Here is a 26,865-nt window from a genome sequence, read left to right on the forward strand (position 1 = left end):
AAAGGCAGGCAGATAAAATTGGCATGCCTCTGTATTGTTCTTGCTAATCTGAACCATTAACAGAAGGGTGAGAAGGCTAGTTTTGTCATTTAAACAGGCTTAAATCCTTTCTCCAAATGAGCTTTTGTCTACATAGAAGAATGCATCTAGGAAATTTAAGGGGTTTCTGTTAGTGTTGCATTTTCATGTCGACTTGGCTACAGGAATAACAACCTGTTTATTTGGCCCTCATACTGTAAATGCAAGAATTATTTCCAGCTGTCAAAACCAAAAGGGGTTCAACCTGATTAAATTATTTCTCAGAGGTGAAACAGGATGAGATTATAAAGTGCTAAGAAACAACTATTTGAAATCCTGAACTGCACCTGTGCAACTAAATCTCCATTTATACAGGTGCTTTTCAAATTGGATTTGAACCTTTAAATTCCCTGATTCATCTCCTGAAAAACCACAGAAGCTCAAATAACTAATGAAATTCAGAGACAGAAAGGCTTAAAATAGTTTCAAGCTGTGAAGTAAGGCCTAAGACTAACTATGTTCTTTGATTCATTGTTGATGTGACATATCAAGCATAAATATAAGTTGCACAACCCAAATGCCAGAGGTGATAGGGTAGCCAGTAATTATTTTTTCCTTTAGCATAGGAGAGGTCATCACCCGGCCCATAAGCACAATACATAGATGAAAACCTGGGCAAAATAAAGTATTAGTTAGCATGATCTGGTTTTGTTTTGCTCTTTACCTGGCACATCTTGCGCAGATATTCAGTGTGACCTTTGCTTGAGGCTCAGCCATATGAGCACTTCGAGTTTGATTGAATTTGCTCCCAGAAGACATCACACTTGTTACTCCTTCCATTCTTAGATCATCAAGATCCTCTGCAACAAGACAGAAGGACTGGATGAACACACAATTAAATTTTGTAGCAATAAAGGTGCTTCACCTGTAGAATCACTAAAAAATGGAACAACTCAAAAATCAGGAAGAAAACACAGTTACTTGTATAATTATAGTAAAAAACTTTTGAGAGGATTTCTATTTATATGTATTATCTCCCTGTTACAAGAGGTTCCTTGAAAAATATTTAGTATAATTTCCACTTCAAACACTGCTGCATATTTTTTCAATCTTTATTCCTCCAATTCACTTATAAAAAACTCGTCATCAAGAGATGCTGTCCAATAGCTCCATTTGAGTGCATGCTCCTCCTCTGATTTCTTTCATTGTCTGTTCACTTAGCAATGAAGAAATACTGCTAAAATAAAAGTGCTCTGTTAAACCCAGAAAATGTGAAATGGATATATATATCACATTGAAAGAGACCATAATGTGCATACTTATACCCACCATATTGCTGTAGTATTTGGGCAACTCATAATAGTAACTGAATTTTCTACTACTGTAAAATCATTCCCATTTTGCAGGAAAACAGCTGAGGCTCTCAGAGAATTTTTTTCCCAAGATCACACTGGAATAGCATAGCTCAGTTAGACTGTAGATTAATTCTCTTGGTTTACAGTCAGGACATTCTTTAGGGATAATCTATATATTTTTTTTCTAACATAAAATAGGCAAGTTCTGTACCCCTAATGTATCAATAAAGCTGAATTTTCAGTTATTTATAATTTGGTTAGATTCTAGCTAAAAGGTAAACAAGCAAAACACTGACTAGCTGCTATTAAACGAGCACCAACCCTACCATGTACTGACTGATGCATGTGTTTTATGGTATATAGTATGTGATCATCTAATTAAAATGTCTTTCAGATAATGTATACACATATATTTTTATATATTTATGTTTACAAAAGAAACCTGATATCAAAGGATCTGAGTGGAGCAGAAAGTGCTTAAAAGCAGACTTTAAATCCCAACAGCAGATGGGGAAAAGTCACAGAGAACTTTAAAATCAGAAGAGGCAACATTCAATTAGAATTTAAAATACACAACTAGTCATCATAGATACACAGTGGAGTACCAGGCTTCTCTTCATACATGAAAAAGTGAGATACAACCCCCCGAATCATTACCTGAAATATTTCTGTTGTCCTCTGTAGTTCACAGACACTACATTTACCACTGTGCTTCAAACTCTGGGCAGTACGGTCAGATTGTCAAGATTATGCCATGTTAACAACACGCTTTTTGGGAGACACCCATTTTAATAAGCAACATGCAAAACCAGCAAGGCTAAACTTAAAGGAAAGTTCTGTGAATAAAGTTCTTGAACTAGATTTTCTAATCTGTAATGTTTTATTTTACCACTTAAGAAAACTCTCCTCCCTCCCAAAATTTGTTGGCTTGGTGGTATAAATTGACAGTTCCACTCATGTTTCTGGCATTGATTTACACCATTTCCACACCTTTCTCTAAATTTCTTCTACGGTTAATATACAAACTAATTCAAAGACTTGGAAGGCTATATGATAAAGAATTATGAAATCAATCATCTATGAGTCATTTCAGAAAAGGTACTACATATGCAGAACACATTATGTATTAAAATAAATACAGTTTAATTGTGCTTTAAAGAGGTGTGAAAAGTTCCATATTTTTTAACAGATGTAAACCACTGGATGGATTACAGTTTAAATGAAATTGAAGCATATGTCTCAGGTTTTTTTTCTCCTAACAGATGTGATTTCTTTGAAAGAGGTTTTCAACTGTTTTCTGCTTGATTAATTTTTGGCGCTCTGATGACTGAGACTGTTCCAACAGAGTGATGACATAGGCTGCCCCCTATCATACCTTTTATATTTCAATCTGTATATCAAAACCATGCATTTTTTCAGTTTTAGTCAACTACCAACATTTTTGTCTTAAAAGAAAATGTAGTGAAGCTTTGTGCAAGGAATGTAGATTTCAGAGGTGCCTGTAGTTGTAGCTAACAGACAAGTAGGCAGAATATTATGCAGTATTGATTTATTGTCACATGCTGTTAGACCAATAGCAGTAATGTGCATGCTAAAATGCAGATTTAAAAAAAAAAAAAAAAAAAAAAACAACAACTAAATCATATATAATTGTTAATTTTTCTCAAGGAATTTTCATTGATCTAATTCAGCATTGGATGGAATTTGTCCATGGCAAGCTACAAAAAAATGTTAATATTCCAACTAGACAGAGAAGTATAACCCCATCTACCAAATCCAAAGAATAACTGCAGCACTTGATTTAACTTTGATTACTGCACTTCTGCCTCAGTATCAAATGATTTCAATTTCTTCTGGATGCCTCAAATTTACAGTGCAGATACTGCACTTCCTTCTCACTAAAGCAACTGGGCTTTGAGAAGCTGCCTGGTTCCCAATAACTTTGCATGGGAATTTCTGAGTTGAGAGCAAGTTTACATGCCATCTGGCAATCTTCCTGATTGACCACATCCATTATTGAAGACCCTTAATTAAAAAACAATAACAATAAATCATACAGTAATTTTAGTACTAAACTCTGTGTGTGTGTATATATTGTTTAACAATTGATGTGTGTTTTGCAGAAGAATATTTGTTCATAAATAGGGATGTTATTAAAATAAATACAAACAAGAAGTGCAATAATGCATTTTAAGAATAAAGGTTTCCAAAGGTTCAGATGTTTCTATGTTACAGTCGGAAAGAATCAGCCTTAGCAGAAAAGGATCTCATTGAGAAGCCAATTCAGTTACAGGGTCTGGAACATTGAATCTTTTCTGTTTCTTTGTATTCTTTGCTAGACAACTAGTGACGATACAGATGAGTGGTTCAGTGATTTTATTGAGCAGCAATGAGGTAATTCACTGAGAAAAGAGAGTAAGAAAAGTCAAGTTGATGACTGCTTATGTGATGGAAGACAAGAATACTGTGAAACTTCTCAAATCCTTAGAAAACTGTTACCTATCTTTGTACAGTGATAGGATGGAAGTTCACATAAATGAAACAATCTCATTTGTGCTAATAAAAGTTTGTTATTTTAATGTATGCCTGTCTACTGTATTTCATTGATTTACTGTTAATTCTCTGTTATGCTCTACCTGAATAGGGTATGTCAAGACCCTACCTCGATCCTATAGCAATTTCCATTAAGTATGTTCTGTGTAGTAAAAAAAACCCTACATATAAAACAAACAGAACACCCTTACATTTTTGTCAAATCAGCAATTCACCAAAATGAATTCACACAGCTGCAATCTTCATGCATTGCCATAATAATAATACACGAAAATACTTAAAAGTGAGATAAAGATCACAAGTGTAATATAGCATACATAGCACAGAACAGATGTTTTCTATATTAATAATAATGCTGCACTAAGCTAAATTCTTTGTGATTTTTTTATAGACAAGTTTCATCAAAAAGGGAAGGGGGAAGAGGGTATCTATTTCAGCTAAACAAGAACATAGCCCAGTAACAAGGTAATGTTTTTAAATAGGTTATTGTACATCCTTTGTTTTGGGGGAGGAAGGGCTAGGGAGAGGAAAAGGAAAGGGGCACTAATGTCAAGTATTTGAAAAACTGTGAAAGATTGCTTAATGTCTTGGGATGAGAGGGTGTGTAATCACCTTCCAAACATCTCCTACAAGACTGGCACACCATTCCCTTTATGGAGAGAGCTCTTCTTAAGCAGAACTCCTATTAAATGCAGTGAGAGTTCAGTTGCACAGAAGACTCATGTAATCAGGTTATGTGCTACATTGTTTGATATGATCCAGTCACTTTTGTCTTCTTTCTCCATTATAAAACATGTTGTAATTTCCCAGGAGTAATTCAAGAAGTATAACGTGCAAAGCTGGAAAAGTCCTGGTTCATCTTTAGAGAGGTTATGACAGCTCAGAGATTATCTATTCAGTCCAATGCTAAGAAAAGCACTAAATATTTTCACGTGAGAGTAAAAAATTCAGATAATGAATTCTGATTTATGTTCTTGCAGGCCACCAGTCAATTCTGATGCACCAGTAAAATAATGCCTCTTTCTCTGAAGCAATGAATTTCTCAAGGCAGTGTTCTTACATCATGATGTATTCCATGTACATAGCATTGATTTGTCAAGGATTGTTGACTCTTAATATGTTCTACTACTCTCATTTTAAAAAAGAACACCAAACCACCCCCCCAAAAATAAGAACAAAATCAACCCAAAACCTCAAACCAACAAAACCCTACTGCCAATAGCATTTCTGCTTGCATTCCAGGAATGTATGCTGCTTTATGTGTCATACTTGTATGTTTCTTACTATGTTAACCAATCCTCTCTGTTTAAGATAAATTCTTTCTTACCAGTATCAAGAGACCCCAATAAAAATCCCACCTTAATTCCAAAAGAACTGTTGGGCCAAGCAGGAATTGAGCTTCCAGACAAAGAAGAACCATTAATCTAGAACACCTGATGCTCCACTCCTGAAAACGTTTAATCATTTACTTCAACAGAAGCAGAACTGGAGTTATTGTCTGCAATACACTAGGTACAGGACATCTCACTTCATTTCTTCTTATTCATCTATGACTTTGATGTCATGGAGTAGACAATGCTGCTAGTCTGGTACATATGTTCTAATATGTCTTCCTATTAACATCTTCAAATATCAGAATTTGGCCCGGTTCAGATCCATGCCATAGACTGTTGATGCAAAATATCATCCTAAATTCATAGAGACTTTCGCTGTTTAGAGCCATTCTAGATTCCTGAACCCAATGTTCTGAAGACATCTTACATTATAAGCATCTCAAGTTGACAATAAATTCCCTAAATGTTTGTGCTTCCACTGATGAACGCATGCAAAACCAGCTGAAACACGATCTTGCTAAATCCTTCAGTTTGCATGTCCACCTCTACCTGTATCATTTGTCAGAACCAACCTAGAAGAATTCCACCCCACAACCAAAACCAAAACCAACACAGGACTACTGAAAGCAGTATTATTTGCAGGTACTGAAACGTATAATGAATCATTGATTAGAGTTCTCACTTTTAATCATCAAGAGTGAGAGCAATCTGTACTCAGTTTCTCCATCTTCCTATTTTAAGCTGGGGCTGGAATTAACAGAGGAGGTAGCTTTTTCTGATGAAGATGTCCTAGTTTCATTAGAGCACACCTCTGTATCTTAGACAATTACACTAAGCTCTGGCCCACGGGGCTCCTGTTTATTCTCCCTTTTTCCGCTAGGTGGAATATTTGTTTACTACAGAAAACAAATTGCAGGCAAAACTGATGGAGCACTGATTTAGGGGATGAGAGTGCCTCTAAAATGCAGTGTCTGGGCTTCAGACCCTTGCTCCAAATCAGGCAGATTGTTTATAAAACAATTCTTAGATATCCCAACTGCCCAAACCACTGACTGAATGCAACGTTATAGTCTCATTTTATTTAAAGGAGAAAGCCCATAACCAGTTGAAAAGAACTGGCATCATGTCCTCTTATCATTCCCTGCTGGTAATCCTAGGACAAATGATCTAATATTACTAGATAACCACTGCTCACCCACTAGTTCAGCAACAACAACTGACTGTAACGACTGTTGCTCCACACCACAGGGACTTCAAACACATCGATCTAAACTCTCAACTAGGCAGAGCTTCATTCAGTGCTAAAGAATTATTTCAAACACTTTATTTTTACAGTAATAGGGATCTACTATTGATTGAAGCACATTAATTACTTCTACATTTCCAATAAAATAACATTTAGAGTATTTGACTTGTTACATCACATTCTATAATGCATTACTGCAACTGCCATAATTGTACAAAAGTACTTGCACTATAATAATAATAATATAGAACCACAAAATGGTCATAATGAGAAAATGCCCAAAAGTACCATAAATTCTGGACTTCAAAAGGCATCTAAAGGAATGTGTTTTAATGTTTTTCCTTGGCAAACTTCTTATTTTTTGCACTTTAGCTATAAGTAAAACAACTTTTAAAATTATAAGCAAATTTTGATCAATATTTCTAATCAGCTCCAATCCTGATGTCATTTATTTATGCAACCACTATATTTGTTTGAATATGCAACTCAGACCTCAGTCCAACTCTGCATTCTTAAAGAAAACCACCAAAAAAAGCTTCAACATAATAGAATAAGCCATGTTTAAATCAGTAAGCTTTTTTTCAATCATATCAAAATATTAAAGCATTAGAAAGGAATGTATATTTAAAAGGTTTAATTTTGGTTTTAATTTCAGTTTGTTTTTTTTATTTTCTAACAAAGAAGAGCCAGTCATAATATTTTTCAATTGTATTTCATTAACATAGTACAGATGTTCCTTACAATATATCCAAAATATTGAATTTCACATTACATTGTTGTTTACATTTTTCTTTATTAAACCTATTTTGAATTACACTGATAATTTGCATGTTGTTTATATTAAGTTTTACAAAAATGAGCTAAGATGAATAATAATTCATTAATTCAGTAGGACACCTCACTAAATGTAAAGCAACTACAGTGAATTTTCAGGCAGTCAGAGAAGATACTAAACTGTTTAGCTTTGTATGAATCAATTTTCACACCAAGGGCCACCTTCTTATTTCTTTGCACCCACCTAATTTACTCTACCAGCCCCTTCACAGGATCAAGCTCAGCTGGCTTGTCAAGAGGCCAGTGGAAATTCATACACCTTTTATTGAAATGAAAATTGAGGCAAAGCAGAAACATTACAAATAATCTTACACCACACATTTCCAGTAACACTGAACCTTCCAACAGCTTTCTTTTGAAAAACTATTAGTACAAACATTTCTGCAGTGCCAGTTACTAGAGCATCTGTATGCTCTCTTGCATAAATCTGACTAGATCAAGGATTCCTACAGTGCAAATATCTTTCTCCAACTTTTTTTTCTTTTTTTTAAATTGAAATGATCAAATTCCAAATGTAGTTAAAAAGCTTATTTGTCCTTCAGAGAATCTTCTTCATGAAGACAGAAATGCACTAAGTGAGAAGCAAGATGCTGTACAGCTTAAATTTTCTACTGAGAAACTAGTACATCTCCCATTTTAAAAAAGTGCTTTTCAGTCAAGCACTATACCCAAATGCATCCGGCAGCAGCAGACCAAGCTGTTGTGTTAGCAAAGTTCCAGTTAATTTAGGGACTTGTATATGAGTGATCTGACTGAACAGTTTGGGCAGGCATAGAGAAAGCAAAGAAATCTCTAAACTCTCTGTGTGCACAGGCGCATTTAGCAAAGGATATTTTGTATGTTGTATGTGAAAGTTCATATTAAGCTCTAGCTGCACTGAAGTCCTGACTCAGAGAGTAACATATCAGTAATTCTACGGTAGTCACCAAAACTCTTAGATAAGCCAGGAGAAACAAACTGTGGATCTTTGTTACTGCTCTTCAAACTTCTGCCTAGCTGCAAAAGGACAACTGCCCCACTTGTTACCTCTGCTAACTGTGAATCAAAGACAAGTATAAGATGGTATCCAACAACTGAAGCTCTGCTGTTTCTTCCAGTTCCATCCCTCTATCAGCATGCATCAACTCTGCTTTGTCCTGAGACAAGACCATCTGTTTTGTATCACTACCCCTATTTTGGCCAGACACTGGGACATCTGGAAGACTGCACTGTCTACACTCATAGAAGCAGACACTGAGCTGGATACCATCAGCATACCAATGGCATCACAGCTGACAGTACATGCTCTTCCTCACTTATTGATTAAATTAATAACACTGATGTCTTTTGAGAGAGGGCAGAACAAAGTTTTTAAATATAATTTTATCTCTCCAGCTGGGTCAAGCAGATAAACTAGCAGGTATGTCAAAACCATTCCACACATCCAATAGATTAGCCAGGTAATAAAGTTCCAAATAAACCACGCAGTTTTCCAGTATTTTTTTTACTGAGGAGAAGTAAATGCTGTTTAAAGAAACGTCTGGTTATTGAAAAACCTGTGTAGTTGGGGGTATTGTATAGGTGCCGTTTATTTTGTTAGACTGTTTTGTATAACCTGCCAGTTCAGTGCACTATTGGGTTATGTTTGCTCTTGCTTTTGGTTTGGATAAGAGAAAATTAGGTTTTCAGTTTTGCCACAATGCTTATGCAAGCATACTGCAATACAAGACAGAGAACTGGCTGAAATGAAAAATAATCTAGTAGTGCTATAATACATGTGCTTGCTACTCTTTCACTGAATATTGCGGGACAAGATTACTGCCTAAATAATAAATAAGGCATTGCAGCATGTTAGTTCATGTAATGTTAGCTCACGACCATGATCTTATACATCATAGAGATAGATTTGCTTTTACTCAGCACTATTTTATCCTCTGGATATGAACTAGAACCACACATTTCTCCAGAAGATCTAATTTCAGAACTATAAAACCATCTTGTAAACAAATCAGAGTACGTATCTCAAGACATACTGAAGTTAATCATGATTCCATTGAACTCAAGTGGAATTTGCCATCGACTCCACAGACTCAAAATTTATCTAATATACTGCAAGATTCTCTTTGGGTTTTAGCTCCTTAATATGAAAGCTGTGAAACTCCCATAGATCTTGACATGTGTTTAACTTTGGAGTCCACAGCAGTGGAACAGAATGTGAACCACATCCCTGGTGGCCACTGTTTACCATCCTCAGTGGAGTATAAAAACTGCAGGCTAACCATTCAAAGCAATTCTATCAACTGAGAAGGAGGCAGAGATCCTAGAATAGAAAGCCAATTCAACATCAGATAGCAAATATTCCTCAAAGAATTGTAACAAAACCAAGGATGAAGGGAACACAAAACCTGAGGAAGCACAATTGTCATATGCTGGAAGGAGGCACCAGAAAAGAGTACATCATATCACAGAAGATAAATTACTAACTCAGTATATTTTCCTTTTCAGAAAGAACCATCTGTACTAAATTCCTAGAGTGCAGGCAGTTTGACTGACAGATAATCTAAAAATGAAATGAGGTCAAACTTGCAGTTCATCAAATCATATCAACAGGAGGAACAAAGAAAAAAAATTAAGAAGGCTAAACTGAAAGCATCTTCAACAGTACACAGCAGAGATCTATTTCAAGCAAAAAGAAAACAGGTAGCATTGCACTAAGGAAAGTTAGGTCAACACAGAAAGGCCAAGTGATTCATGGATTTCAGTCTTCAGGTGCACTAGCAAAGCTCACTGGCCCTGAAATACTATTAGCTCAGGTGGTGGATGGACGAGGTCAGACTCCAAGGTGCTAACCAGTCACTAAGGGTGCAGTTCTGTAATCCAGCATCTTGTTCCCAGTGATAGAGAAAGTCCCGCTTATTTCCATGCTCTTACCCCTTTCTACCATTCCCAGTGATATCGGTGCTTGATTCTTATCTGACCTTGGTGAGAGCTCATTCAGGGGAAAAATATTATGTTATTGCTGGAATCTACATCTGGCTCAGTGAGCCACACTGGCACACTGAGGGGTCATACAAGCATTAAAATCCGTTTAAAGGAAACAACAGGAGTATACAGCCCCGTGTGAAGGAACAGAGGAGGAAGTAGGGCCACCTTCTTTAATGAAAGAAGTCTATCACATTCAGTTAGGCTCAGCCCATCTCCCAGAACCGTACCCTAAGGGGTAAAAGCATTAGGTATTTAAGCAGCACTAACAATTCAGAATATGAAAATGTTTCTACAGGACTAAAGCACCAGGGAAAAAAAAAAAAAAAAAAAGATGTTTATCAAAATATCAGAAATAAAAGTTAGCAGGACATCATTTTTAGGTTCATGGAAGGATACCTCAGCTGCAACTCATCACTGCTGCTTTTAAGGACCTTAAAACCTAGTGTAATTTTGCTTAAGACACAAGAATTGAAGTTTTTCAAAACTGGTATTATATCAGAATATTCAAGTATGTATTCAGAAAAGCATTCCTAATATATTATCGAAATATGATTCTTAATAGTATGTGTTAGCACATTAAAGATATGATTTGCGATTTTTAAAAAAAGGTATTACATTTGTCAAGAAATCACTGCCTTTCTGTTTTTTTCTTAGTCAACTGAGTAATGCCAAGATGATATAATCTAATATGACTGAACTTGTAAATAAGCTTGAACATGAGTAGCAGGTTAAGATCTCTTGCTATCAATACAACTTACCTTCTCATCACCTTTTCTTCATCTGTTTTAGAAGTCCTGAAATATGGCAATGTACATGAATTAAATGAATTCTGATGCTATGATATGACTGTTTGCCGGGGTTTAACTCCAGCCAGCAATTAAGCACCACACAGCCACTCACTCACTTCCCCCCCTCAGTGGGATGGGGGATAGAGTGGGCAAAAAAAAGTAAAACTCATGGGTTGAGATAAAGACAGTTTAATAGGACAGAAGAGGAAGATAAAATATTAATAATAATAAGAGAACATACAAAACAAGTGATGCACAATACAATTGCTCACCACCCGCTGACAATGCTTAGCCAATCCCCAAGCTGTGGTGCACCCTGTCTAACTCCCCCCAGTTTATATACTGGGCATGATGTCATATGGTAAGGAATACCCCACTGGCTCGCTTGGGTCAGCTGTCCTTGCTGTGTCCCCTCCCAGTTTCTTGTGCACTCCCAGCCTTTGCTGGCAGGGCAGTATGAGAAGCTGAAAAGTCCTTGACAGTATAAACGCTGCTCAGCAACAACTAAAACATCAGTGTGTTATCAACATTATTCTCATCCTAAATCTGAAACACAGCACTATACCAGCTACTAGGAAGAAAATTAACTTTATTCCAGCCAAAACCAGGACACCGTACATAGATTTTTTTTAAGTGAATGCAGATTTGATGGATGAGTCTTGCTCCACCAATAGTTGAAAGAAAAATTGAAGCTGCAGCTACTTTGAAAGTTATTACAAATGAGAGAGGTCATTGATGTGCTCAAAGAAAATTTCAAAACTTAGTAAGTTATCAGTTTCATTATCATGGATACAAATATTTTCCTGAAACTAATGTACAGATACATTTGCTCATCCATAAAATACTGTTGTATCAATTCAACTACATTCCTCCAAATGTAACACCTCTTCAGTTTCCCAAAATTCAGGGAACAGTTTGTAACATCTGATAATGTTTCAGCAAATCCATAGAAATAAGTTTTTTCAGCTCCCAAATGATATTTTCCATTATTTATGTACACTCAAAGTTCCCTTTCAGATGAGGACCCCAAAACAGCCCTGAGCAAGAACCTCTCAGCTGTCAAAAACTCTTCCTATTCCCTATCACCTGAGCAGCTTAGTTTGTAGAATTTCCCATAACCCTTTCAATAAGCACCCTGAGTAAATACCCGTAGCAGCTAATATAACTTCCCATCACACCAGTGAAAGTCTCCCATCTGTTTAATGTTCTGTTTCAGGTATCATGGACTTATGAAACATTTATGTGAAGATTCAATATAATGTGAAATATTGCCAAATTATTGCTCATTTACAAGTTGGAAATTACATCCACTATAAACAAACCAAACCAATATAATCCAAATAAATTCTAAAGAACAGGTTATCAGAAACAGAATTCCCAAGGCACTGGTGGTATAATTACGATGTTTATAGAATTTGGAAATTTTAACAGAAGATTTTTGATTCCTTAAGCAAACACATAATTCAAGCCTTTTCACCAATGCTTTTGAACACGTCAATAGACAATCAATATTCAAAGATGAAAAAATAACTACTGCTCAGCAGCTAGACCTTAACAGTATTTTGTCTCTGGTAACTAGACATACATTTAGAGCAAATTTCACAAAACAAGTATTACTTTTATCAGATCATTACATGAGTATTCAAGAAAAAAAACAATGATAAATTCAGCCTAATTATTTGTGACTGACATAACCCAGTTGCTGTCCATTTTCTGAAAAACATCAGGAAAATTAGTTCCTCTCAGAAATACTCAAATATGTCAAAAGATTCTTCTCTCCCTCTAAGGGTATCAAGTAAGCATGAAAAAACATTTGATAAAATCCCCCACAAAGATACATTTCCCCATACAGCCAAATGGAGAAATAGGTCTGCAAACTATTATCAGACACCTTGCCAAGTCTTGCCTATTCCAAACATTACTTAGAGTACTTCTGCAGTTAGGTGATAGTGATTGAATAATTAAACCTGTGACATTCTGAGGAATTGTCTCTCCACAGTCATTAATTCACATTTCCCTATGGTCATATACACACTAACTAACTAACTGAGAGCCAGAAACAGAAATGAAATGATACATAAAATTCCTTTGTATATATAAAAATGACAACCATTTAGTCACCTTCTGAGTATCCAAAATAAAACATAGAGTAACTCATAAATGCAGAAAAAGCATTTGACTTTGATGTGCTAGAGTAATCTTTTAGAGATGTGGCAGGTGAGCAAGAGGAAACAATTCCACAAGTAAACACTAACTAGGAATGACTGCATTCTCTATGTCTAGGAGAGAAATGAGGACTCTGGTCCACAGTTCAATGCTTGAAGAAGGAAATACATGTTCGGTTACAGTTACTTTTTTATACTGCAACAGGGAACTACCACAGTAAATGGTAACCTCTCTATAAGGCATATATGCAGGACATGCACCTATCTCTGTAGTGTTTTGTGGCTGAAACCAGCTGATTTGCCTTCAGGTACTCAGAAATCTACAAGCAATGACAGCAATGTTTCTACATAAAAACTGTAAAACCTGCACATGGCAAGTATGACTTATCTTCTCAATCTTGAAGCTTTATGTTTTCAGTTGAGTTTAGTTAGGCAAAATATTACATATGAGAACAAAATTAGTTATCTTTCATTTGCATTTCACATAAATCATAAACAATGATTTATATTATTGATTTATAAGCAATAAAAATAAATGCAAATTTTATATAACACAGATGTTACTTTTTCCAGCTTATTGGACAATACTTTAATTCTCTGAGCAATCTTGAAGCTGAGATTTCACATCAGAAGACTAAGAATGGATTATGGCAACATTAGTTTGGTACTTCAATGTCAGCATTTATAGTTTCAAGAATAGGAAAATCTAAAAGTAACATTTAAAAGTTCTGCAATAATGTAGGAATGTTTTGGAGTGTTAGCTTTGTTGGAAAGGACAAATACGTGACTATCACTTTTTTATTATGAACTATGCCTTTAAGAACAATTTTGTATTCTTATTGTTTCATTTACAACATCTTTTCAAGTTTTTATTCTCATCATATTGAAAAGAAAACAACTTCTTTATAACTTCTGGTTTTAATAAAATAAGGGGGGAAACCTTTTTGAAGCCACAATTGGATTTGTCTCTCTTTGCATCTGGTTAAAAATCAAAACTGAAAAATCCTATTATTTGCATATTTATTTATATTTAATTATTCCCAGGACTGTAAACTTTCTCTGAAGAGAATTAAAAGCAATGGAATGACTATAATTCTTTTCATTTCTAATTTATTCCTTCATTATTGGATACTTCAAAGGTACACCATTTCTTTACAGAGAAGAAACTTGGGCTACATCAATGTTACCCAAAAAACAGTAAGTCAATAAATGTAACCTTTTCATGTTCAAAACTCCTCCTTCTGTCAAAAAGGCACATTGTAACCTCAACTGTTCAGCCCAGGAATGTATAAACTTTATGCATTTAACATCACATACATACATACATATCCTATTAAATTTTCATTTCTTTTTCAGCTGCTCAATCTCTCAATATTTTGCTAACCATTTCCATCCTCATTTTTATATATTCTTCCAAAGGTGATTCACCGTCTCTCTTCCCATGATCATACTCCCTCCCAGCAAAACCTCGGCTTTATATGCATCAGTGGCCAAACTCATATTTCACTGCAGTGAAGCTGGCACTTAACTCTTTTAAGTGTGCTCCCTATGCAGCTTATTGTTCCAAGATAGTGATGATTTAAGGAGGAGTTTCACAATCAGTTTAAGCTAAACTAAGTCAGCACTGCCACTGGAAGAGTCAGACCTGCCTGTCTCCTCAACCTGACTAACACTTTCTATCCTTACGCTAGAGGCAGTGCTTGCATGGCCCACAGTGAGCTGGGCCAAGGAGCTCACCTGTCTGAAGGTTATCGCTTTTTTGTTTGGGTGATTTGTGGCCCAGCTCAGACTCACTCTTCAACATCTTCTTAGAGGTTTCTTGCTCAGACATGGACTGTTTTAAACAGGCAATCAGAACAGTTGATTTTAAAATACAGCTTACTATTTTTTCAATTCAGTGTCTGGTAATGTAAAACCAGTTAAATTAAACCAGGGTCATGGTTGGTTATTGAAGTTAAAATAGAGGATACCACCAGGAAGCATCTTCAAAGAAAGTAACAATACTACATCACCTTGAAATATCATTTTTATTTTCCTTGGAATGTGAAGCTGAAATCCTGTAGGCTACAATTTGAGGAAATACTCAGTAGATATTAGAAAATAGTTTTAGGAGTTATTTTAACACGTTTTGGGAAAAAAATATTGTATGTATGATCTTGAGATCATTGCAGTAGTAGGTAAGTACAGAGACAACATACAGAAATTGCCAAAACTTTCACAGCTCCAAAGCAAATGATTAGAAGATAAATTTGCTCCAAAAATAGACATCAAGCTTAAACCAACACTGCTTCTGACTACACAGAAAAAAAAAAAAAAAAAGTTAAGTATAATAAAGGACTCAGAATACAGAATTACATACAACAGCTTCCAAAGCCAACTCACACTTACCATAATTCCATAGACTTCAAATGATTTAATATCAAAGATAACTCAGATCCTTGTATTTAAATCTAGCATCTGTCCTCTTTATTGCCTCACCTTTGTCCACGGACACACTTTTTTATTTTTTAGATTTGGTATTTGGATGTATTCTTACTGTACTTGCCTCTCCCTCACCCTTCCAGTCCTCACTACTTATGCAAAGGATCCAGTAGGTATTTATTACAATGGACAGACATCCTTCAGCTGAAATGCTCCTTCGGGTTCTTTTTTATTTAGCTTCCCGCATTCTTATTGTATTATGTTATAAACTGATGATTACTGATTTATCTTATTAATTCTTCTGGGTTTTAATTTCTCATATCCCAAGTTCTTTTCAGTCTCCATAGACTCCCGCTCCACCACCCTGCAGTAGAGCCTTTGCTACATTTTGCCTTTGTCATCTTTGCTACACGAAGAGTCAAAATGTCCTACATAGAATACTACTTACTGCCACTATATTCACATATATAAAGAAAGAGCTATGTCTTCATGAATGCTGGGTCATTAAAGAAAATGCACGAAAAGAAGCTGGTAGCACTACTTTTGATGTCAACAGGTGCACTGTAGTTACTACAGTGATGTGTCTGGTGTTGAACTTGCAAACTCAAGGTATTGTGTGACACATTAACCCTGTGAATCACAGAAATGGCTAATGAGCTTCTTGGTCCACTCAAAATTACTACATACACACTACAAAAGCTGGCACTGCTAGAGGTATCTGACTTGAACTGTTTGAAGCTATCATTTGTTTGCAGGGCAGTTATAGCATTTACTACAGTGTTCATAATTCTACCTGATGAAAGTTCTGTCATGTCATTTGTTAAGACAGCAATCAAAGTAGACAAATGGGATACCTGAAATTGTAGGTGGGCTGAAGAGCTGTTTAGAGGTGCTTTTATTTATTTTTTGTTTTCAGTCTCTCTCTCCTCTCAATTTTATCAAGGCTTTCCAAATCTAATTTTGAGTTCTGCAAAGTATCAGAAGAGTTACCTTTCTGAAAAAGCACTTGTTCCCTTTTTACTTTGCTATAAATGGTCTTTTACTTCATTCTGTTCTTGCTTCTCCGTGTTTATTACTCCTCCATCCTTTTTTGCTTTCAGCAATTACAACCATTAGAAAAAATTTATTCCACGTCAATTTAATTTTACAAAACAGAACACTCTCATAATCTCTTCACAACAAAAACACTAGTAGAAAGAACGGCTGGCCAAGCAACAGCCCTTTAATACATGTTGAATCAACTGTTTTCAAAAACAGGTAAAAGTTTGGATTTTGTCATGTTATTTACTTTTTGTCATGTTATCTTCTGCTTGCAGCATTTAAATTTACATTTATCTTATGATTTTTAAATTCAGCGTTGCACTCAATATCATGTTCAATGGTAAGAACACACACCTTGCAACAAGCAGTAAAATTAAAATTCTGCTTGGTCAGGGAAAGAAACACAAACAAAAAAAAGTAGAGATAGTTATTCTGTAAGAAGAAAAATAATAATATATACTAAATTTTGAATTCTTATGGATTTGTGTTACATCCCAATAATTAATTCACTTTAATTTCAGCTGTTTTCCTCCATATTTCTTATAGTATCCTCTCCCTCGTAGTTCTGTCCATCTTACTTCTTTTCCTCTCCTTCATTAACTCAAACAGCTTGTCCCAAATTGCTTGAGCAAGTCAGCAGATGCTTTGTTTGATTCAGTGCCACAATACTGATCAATCTGTAATAGTACCTCTTTAGTTTGTACTAAAGCTCCAGGGTGGTACTAATGATTGTCTTCTATTCAGATATCAATTTTCAGGAAATTGGAAAAAAAATCAGAGACCTGTCAAATTCTGTTGACATTTTTCAGTAGCTTTAAAAGTTTCTAGGACTAGAACTCAAAGACAGATGAGCACACCTTACAAAACCACATAAATGCACAGAAAACCAGTCTCACAGGAAACCAGGGGCTGAAAATTCACAGGGCAAAAAATGGTATACATCACACTAAACTCACAGCTTTGCAACCATGTTACTGGGAATATTTCCACCAATTAAATACACACTGGATAAAACAAGCACATCCTTTTTATCAGGTTTCAGCAGTCGTAGCTTTATATTTGTCCTTGAAATATCACAGAATCACAGAATTGTCTAGGTTGGAAAAGACCTTGAAGATCATCTAGTCCAACCATTAACCTAACACTGACGGCTCCCAACTACACCATATCCCTCAGCGCTGTCGACTCTACTCTTAAACACCTCCAGGGATGGGGACTCCACCACCTCCCTGGGCAGCCCATTCCAGTGCCTAACAACCCGTTCTGTAAAGAAATGCTTCCTAATATCCAGTCTAAACCTTCCCTGGCGCAACTTGAGGCCATTCCCTCTTGTCCTATCGCTTGTTACTTGGTTAAAGAGACTCATCCCCAGCTCTCTGCAACCTCCTTTCAGGTAGTTGTAGAGGGCGATGAGGTCTCCCCTCAGCCTCCTCTTCTCCAGACTAAACACCCCCAGTTCCCTCAGCCGCTCCTCGTACGACATGTGCTCCAGACCCTTCACCAGCTTCGTTGCCCTTCTCTGGACACGCTCGAGTAATTCAATGTCCTTTTTGCAGTGAGGGGCCCAGAACTGAACACAGTAATCGAGGTGCGGCCTCACCAGTGCCGAGTACAGGGGTAAGATCCCTTCCCTGTCCCTGCTGGCCACGCTATTTCTGATACAAGCCAGGATGCCATTGGCCTTCTTGGCCACCTGGGCAGTAATTTTTTGAACACTGTTGGCTTTCCTCTTCTCAAATTGATAACAATTAGGGGCTTACTGCACTTAATTTGCAGTAAGCAAATGCAGTTTCATCAGTAGGGAATAAAAATTACATCTATGCTGTACATAAACAACCTGGGATGCATGAGGTCTCTGGCAGACTCACCCTGCCTGATGTTGCTACCAGCCAAAACCATCTTCCCCTCCTCTGACAGCCACTGCTACTCTCCTGGGCAGAAACAGGCTTCCTTAATGCACTGGGCTGAAAACAACAGTGATTCACAAGCTGATTTACAAGCAGATCAGATGTCTCTGCCTTGAGGGCTTCCATATCTATTAAAGGTGCAGGGCAAGGCAGATGGCTGAGGGTGGCAACAACTTCAGCCAACAATCTCCTGCTGCAAGTCTGTCAGAAGCCAAACAAGAGCCAATTTATACTCACTAATGATTCTGCATCCCCCTTTTCATTCCTTCTCTAAACTGCTAGGTATAAAACTCTTGCAACTTCTGTCTCCAGTCATTCCCCTCTCACATTTTCCATCCTCCTTCCCTTCTGCTGTATCCACTCTGAGATGAAGATGCCAAGAATGGAAAGCCTTTGCACAACCGGAGGGCTCACATAGGGACAACTGAAAGACACTTGAATAAGCAGGATATGCAAGACAATGGCATTTTGACCTAATAGCACGGGCCAAATATACCTGGCTCCTTTTATGTCCACAACAGTTATGGGCCTGCAAACACCTTATCACAACCATTCACGTTAATCTAGTAGTCTGAAAATTGTAGTTGTAGCTCAAATCATTCTTGCTCTCATGTTCCCTGACATTTCTCAAGCACAGAATTCACCTACTGTCATGTTGTTAATTTTTAAAAAATTCTTCACTTGTTTTTGGTCTTGACCAACTTGGATATTTCTGTGTAATGTTGTAAATATAATTTTATTTATGACCTACCTCCCAGTGGAGAATAACAATATATTAAACTATAACATTCTAATAGAGGTAATCCACTGCTACTGGATTGCTAAAATAATAATTTTAAATTATTATGTATTCATTCATTATTATTATTTTGTCACATGGGCAGCTTCTAACCCATGGCAGCACTTTATTTCTCACCTTGTGAATACTTTATTTCCTTAGTATCCATTTGTGAGAGGCTTTGACAAAGGTTTTTTTATGAAAGTCCAAGTAAGTCATACCTAATGGCACTCCTTAGCCAATATTTTGCTGACACCTTCATAGAATCATAATTACATACATAGAAAAGGAAAAGACAGCTGCACTCAAGCACATTCACTAGAGCAGTCCCGTTTTTATAGCCTTCTAGGCAGAAAAATAAACTTGACATCACTATGCACGTCCACCTTTAAAAAAGGGGTAAAAATCCCCCTGCTAAAATAGTTGGTTTACTAAATATTGAGAGAAAAGAGAAAGCAATCATTAAGTATTTAGTGTTTGAGCCCAACATTAACCTCAGAAGCAATGTTACAGCTCACATTCCTAACCATCTATTTCTTAGATGGCTAAGGATCTGTGAGATATTTATACAGAAACCTCTCTGATGTCTTCTTCCTCAAAACTGGACCTAATAACCAACTAACAGAAAATTAATCAAACTGTACAAGTAAACTCATAGAAAAATTTAGAAATTTTTTAAGTGAGTCATATCACTGGAAATTAATTTTCTAATCAATTGGGGTTTTTTAGTTTTAAAATAGGCATTTACTTTAAAGAAAGGGTATTTTCTGGTTTTATTACACAAGATGTTGGTTAATAAATAAGCGATGGACTCTAATATTTCAAGTAAAGATTTTTGTAGAATGATATTCAGTGGAAGTTAATGACACTGGAACATTACATACCAGCTGACAAACAAACCTGTAATTTTCCATGTTGCAAAACTGATGCTAGTAACATACAAGAAAATACTTATATATTTATGATTATTGACAATTCTTGAAATGGCAGGGTGCAATAGAAGTGTTCTGATGTATGCTGATAAAATGTGTGGGTCAGGGGTGGTTAACAAGCGAACAAAACAGAAGTTAACTGACTATTTATTCCCAATGAGACACTGAACATGCTTATAAGCTCCTGAATACTGCTATGTCACAGTCATAACTAATCTTCACATACAGGTGACTCGAAATACTGCATAAATGTGATGTTACACCACTAAAAGTCTAAGTCTAACTTACAGGTACAAACTTTCTGAAATTTAATTCTGTGGCAAAGATACAAGTAAAGAAATGTGGTTTTTGCCTTGCATTCACAATTCTGCTAGCAGAACCCTTCCTTGTATTAAATGGTTTTGTAAATCCTGGCAGCTTCCCCTTTGATGCAGCCTGATTACACCAAGAAAACATTATCTATTTCACAGCCAAGATCCATTTATTTTGTATTGGGCAGACTGCCTTTAAGGAATAATGCAATGCCTAGGAGGTACATGCACTATTTATTCTCTATCTAAATTCCAGCTCATTTTGTTAACTGAACATGCAAAGGGACAGTAGCTGAGAGGCCATCCTGTTAAAATTCATAAAACCGCAGACAGAAGTATTTGCTATACTGTTAGTTAAGGAATGCCTCTCCAGAGGTAAAAAGAGCACAAGCTTTTCAGAATTTAGCAACCGTTCTGGACCACTGAAAATAGAAAAGTAGTTTGATGATCACCAACAATATTCCATATTCTCACCCCTTCTTTTAGGAAAAGCAATTCTGAGCTGATAATGAAAAGATAACTTTGGTGCTACCTGTTCTGTATTTCACATGTTTAATGATAGTATCTTTTCTAGTTTAACATTACCAAAAGTATTTCAGTGATAAATGTCTTCACACTAACAGTGAACGACTGATGTTTCAGATGTCCATGTTTATTCTTTCAGCTATATTCAAAAGTATTGTGTCATTAGGCTTAAACGTATTTCCTTCCAAAAATACTAGGTTTCCTATATTTCTACCCAATCCAGAACAGATTTACTCCAGCTTTCCTACCCAGTGGCAATCATTTTGGTAGGTCTGTCTCAGAGACAGTGATGTTGGAACCCGCTTCTTGCTTTCACACAAGTCTGAGAAAGCCTACCTGGCACCAGTCAGCACCTGCCTCTCAGAGCACAGGGCCTTGGAGTTTCCAAGGAGCTGGAAGCCTGCAGTTTAAAGAAGCTCTAACCAAAGATCAGGTTTACACTTTGCACACAAGTCAAAATGCCATTACAACTGCCTCCTAACTGCAGAGTTTGGGCATACACCATGCTTGTCAATTCTGAGATAGGTGGCCCAGGTCTGTAATTGCACAACCCACAGAGGGGCTGCCCCTGAGCCGCAGACCCTGCCAGTCCCAGGAGGCCTCTCCGTGAAATCGACATTCTTGTCAATTTCACAGCTATTGTTAGCAGGGAAACTGACAAGAATGTCAATTTCACCAGCCTACAGCAGGGGAATTAAGCATTTTCAGACAAAGAGCAAATTTTAATATTCCTGTTTCAACCCTATTTAGAACAGAGCATTTAAAAAATAATTAAAATGTCTGCTATTCAGTCCAATCTAATATTCACAGTTTTTCTTTAAGGCATGTCTAAATAGCCATGTGAATTATAAATGTTACAATTTCAAAGCTAAAGTGCATTGAAAAAATAATCTGCCACTTTCAGTGATCCCCAGGGTACAGGGAAACACAGAAGAAAGATGTTAACTACTTGTCACAGGAAATGCCCTGTCCTTTTATTAGCAACAAACTACAAGAATGCTGTAACATGCATTCTTAAAATTGTAATTCCTGACTTCACATTTAAAATCCTAGAGCAATCCTCCCCTTCATGACAATGTCTCAGGAATACTACCCTATCATCAGTAATACAGACCAGCAAAATCCTGTAGTCACAGAAAAGATGACACATATACATATATATGTGCATTACAGACTATTTTGATGGAGATTACTTGAGGTCATTCATCTAAATATACTGAACTTCAGGTGGAAAAAGTGACATATTTTCTCAGCAATAGACACTATGATTCTACAGATTACTTCAGAAAATGAATGATCTCCAGATTACGACTCCAGACATCTCCTTGAACAAGTTATTTAAAATAGAGGTATTTGTGACAAGTACAGCTTTAAACATTGAACAATTTCCAATGCACAGTTATTTTTCAGGTTTTTATAATATTAATTAAAAAATCGCAATTTCAGCTCATTTTTTCCCTACTGCTTGTACATCTCAAAAGGATCTTTTTTTTTGGTTTTTTAACTTATTGAATTAAATTGTTTGATCCATTTCTAAAGGTTAGGAACATAAAATTATGTTTGCCTATGTTAAAAAAATTAAGTATCTATTTCACTAAGGAGTTCTTAGACTTCATACATTGAAGCAGAAACCCAAACTTTTGTGGCAAGTCATGAGAACTTCATTGCTATCAGGCATCTTATTGACACTTCTGTGGAAAACCCAGCCAGTGTGGCCTCCTCGTAAGTACCTCTAAAGTTCAAACTCATCCACAGTTAGTAAAAGCTCTTAACATCTTATTCTGTCTACAGTATGGGAATATGGATAGGTGCATCCTATCTGGTGAATAGTCCATCTCTACTTAATACATTATTCCCACAGACTCCAGTATTGGACAATAAACCAATTCTTCTGCTGGATGTTTGTCAGCATTGTTCTACCAGTCACCAGAACTGAGACCATGCCTGACAGTCAGCACAGAAAAGAAAAACAAAACAACAGATGAAGTGCAAGTGAAATGGAAAGAAAAGTGAATGATGGGCTTGGCTAGAAACAGGCATGGAGAACAAGAAAAAATGTAATCATATATCCAAAAATTATCTTGTAATGCATATGCACAAGAAGTTCAAATGCCGCATGCAATAGAACCCTAAGACTAGCATTTCTGAATTTCTGATTAAATGCCCTGCTGTTTTACTTATATACATACTTTTCTATTATTTTTGGTTATGTTTGATAACCCACTTACTAATCCTAGCGCTCACAAAGTTATCGCTCCTTGAAGTATTCCTGCAGGTGTAGTTTTGTCACAAATGAAATGCCCTATAAATGCACTTTACTTTTTACCCGTTAAACTATAAGTATGCCTTTCTTTTCCCTTGCATTCTTTACTCGCTCATTGCAACTCACTTGAGTTAATATATGGCATGCCCTGACAAAATAATTCACATCATTCTCCATTCTGGACTCTTCTCTCTGAGGAATTATAGTTGAATTGCAGCAATAGTTTCAGGTAAATACTTTACGCTCTGTAGCAGCGTTTAAGTCAAGCTACTGATGGTTTCCAGTAGTATTTTCTATGCAAGCTTGCACCTGTTTATAACGAACACCTTAGCTTATTACATACAATCTCACTGAAGTGAAGATGGGCAATGCCTGTGCTCTAGAAATAGATATTATTTAAAAGCATCTTTTGAAGAGTATTAGCTTGTTCTTTCCTCTAATCTTCCATGAGGAAGTGATCACACACACACAAAAAAAAAAATCTATCAGCAGTAGCTTTTACATTACAGACTGTTGAGCCTTTCATATTCAAAGGTCAAAAGCTTTTATTAATATTTTGTAGAAAGATACCCTTAAAAAATAGGTGAGTATATCTCAATGCTACATTTTCTTTTACAAAATAATATGCAAAACAAACAATTTTTTCCCTTACAAGATAAAGGGAACATTAGATTTTTTTTCATTTAAACCAAAAGTTCTCTGAACACTATGATCTTTCAACAGACTTAACGAACTCAGACAATTATTTAAGACAGGCTTTTGTATAAACAAATCAAAGAATAAAAAAATCCAGATGCTAAAATAGTCACACCTTTAAACAACTCACCAGAAAAATAATGGCAGGATTATAACCATTTAAAATTCAATTTTTCCACATGATTCTAACAAAGGACCAGGTGTGCTACAAACTAAAAGTATCAAGTCAAGTCTGAAAAGAGAAAGCAATATGTATACAATGAAAAATTTGCTTTGACAAAGAGATGGAAGCCTTTTAAACTCATTCAACCTATACCATCTTATAAGAAAACAAATTACATGATCAGTGCAGTAGGAGACATTTGACATCAGCTGTGTCACTAACTTCTTAGCTTTTACAGTGATCAACATACACTTAAGATAATTTCAAAAGTTGCACATACATTACTACTTTTAATCAAAACAAAACAACAAAAAAAAAATCTAATAGCCCCATCACTCCAATGCAGTATGTCTTTTGAACACACCAATAGAACAGAAATTCTGTTACCAACAAAAAACATTTTATTTTCATGAGAGTATCAAATTGGTTAAAATTCTAAACAGCTGAAGTTGGAGATACCGAACGAATTTTTTAATTTATATACCTTTAACTTTTCTTTCAAAGAGTTTATTTTTCTGGTTTCTACACAGAAACTATTTTTCAACCTTATTCTGTGATAAACATTTTATAGAAATAACATCAATTTCATATCCAGGAAAAGAATGCCATAATCATTGTAGCTAAACAGGGATGAATTCAATAAATTTTGTGGTAGAAGGATGAATCAAAGATGACCATTTTGATGACCACTTTGTGTTTCACATCTCCTTTGTCCCACCCAAATGAGTTCATTTATTTTGATACAATTAACTGTAGTTTTGTACTACGTACTAATATATGTTAAACACATTACAGGATCTTGGTCTGTAAATAATTTTCCAGCACTATCTAAATATTACAATTTGTAAGTCTAGCATTAACTACACGTTGTTAATTACAAATGCTGTATAATTAAGTTCAAATGCATCACAATAACAACAAAGTTGCAAAAATATACTCATCATCCTTAGCTGAGTATCAGCACTTCTTTTCTTCCCTATGCATTTATTCCCTTCCCTATGCTTAAGTAACTGCTTTGCCAGCAGATTTACAAAATTTGGGATAAACGACGAATATAAGTGGACAGCAGCAGTCTTCATGAGCAACAATTGTGGATATGATTCTGTCACATTTTGACAAGCATTGCTCTCTGAGTTCACTTGCTTCTACATTAATCAAGATGACATAAGCCAGATATTCACATTTATACAATTAGATGAATCATGCAACAGGCTTACAGGATCACTGACCTAGACTTGGAAAATTTGGCAAAAAGAAACACGTTTTGTTAAAATGGACAAATCTGGGCAGTTTCAAAGATAGCCACTATAACACAGGCTATAATAGAGGTTTGTAAAACCTAATTTTTTGCTGCACATTACAGCATTTCTTGATTATACAAAAGAACAAGATATTTGCTTCCTCATATGAAAATGTTACTTTTTAATTTCAAGCAGAAAAAACTAAATTTGTTTCTCATTTCCTCTGCATATTTCTTTTAAATGATGTGCACTTACCTACAATCACAGGTTTAAAATTCATTTTCATTGCAAAAAGTAACAAGATTTTGTCAGCACTTACAACACTGAGCTACAGAACATTAGTTAAAAATTGCTTATTAGTTCTTGCAGTGTGAATTTGCATACATCTCTTGGTAGAATAAAGCACCTATTCTGTTTTTATAACCTTTGAAAAGAAAAATACCACGGGTTTACAGCATACCGATATCTTCCGTTTTCTTGTACATATGGCATTTTTTTTGGTCCTGCAATGTTAAGGGCTTTGTTCGCCTTTTAAACAGATTAAATCTAATCTACATTTAGATTAATCCACCCATACAGAAAAACGCCAGCGCCCCCTGGTGGGCGCAGCGTCCTTTTGACTACACAGGCTTCACTCCCCAGGGATTCCTTAAATCAGCCATAAAAAAAGTTCAGTTCATCAATAACCGTATTTAACTCCCTTGCTAGACATTCGTATTTTCTAGTCGTCCTGCAGTCTGTGGAACTAGATATATAAACTGAAGAAACATTCTCGTGTTTACCCCACTCACATTTGTGTCCATTTTTACTACAAAATACAAGACAGGTTTATAAAGAATAATCTGCAACTAACTTAGCTCTTTATTTTAGCTGCGTGTTTAAAAGACAATCTCTTCAAAAATTAATTAGAATAGTAAATTACATTTATTATGTTGGCTGGTTATTCTAAAATAAACTGAAAATGGTTGCAAACTCAAAACTGAACAGAGAACACAAAAACGACAGGCTGAACCTGCAGGGTCCAAACCTATTGTAAATGGACATAATAGTCCATGCAATGTATAGGAGCATTAATGCACTAAGAAACAGCCTCTTTGTTTTAGTAAGGCTGTTTGCAGAGTCAAAGCCTAAGTTTGTTTACAGTGCTATTCAGAGTAAATAGTTTTGCATGGCTTTTAACATTGTTGATTCATATAAAATGTAAGGTTATTAGACAGAAGTCTCAACTGAATGTAATTCCCACTGATATCATTGGAATTTCAGGATAAACAGCAATCAATTATAATGTCCTCAGAGTATAAAATGTTTGGCGCAGAATAAAGGTAGCATT

The 26,865-nt window shown here is 35.8% G+C and overlaps 1 protein-coding gene across 2 annotated transcripts in view; it reads right to left on the bottom strand.

The window, feature by feature from the left end:
• The window catches only part of C1H8orf34 (chromosome 1 C8orf34 homolog), a 175,459-nt gene that overhangs the window by 59,477 nt on the left and 89,117 nt on the right, over positions 1-26,865 (bottom strand). For both annotated transcript variants that reach the window (XM_074847240.1, XM_074847232.1), the window contains exon 8: positions 743-878. In XM_074847240.1, coding sequence (XP_074703341.1) covers positions 743-878 — 136 coding nt within the window. The remainder of the gene's footprint in view (positions 1-742; positions 879-26,865) is intronic.

Source organism: Strix aluco, chromosome 1 (assembly GCF_031877795.1).
Source record: "Strix aluco isolate bStrAlu1 chromosome 1, bStrAlu1.hap1, whole genome shotgun sequence".
Taxonomy (NCBI): domain Eukaryota; kingdom Metazoa; phylum Chordata; class Aves; order Strigiformes; family Strigidae; genus Strix; species Strix aluco.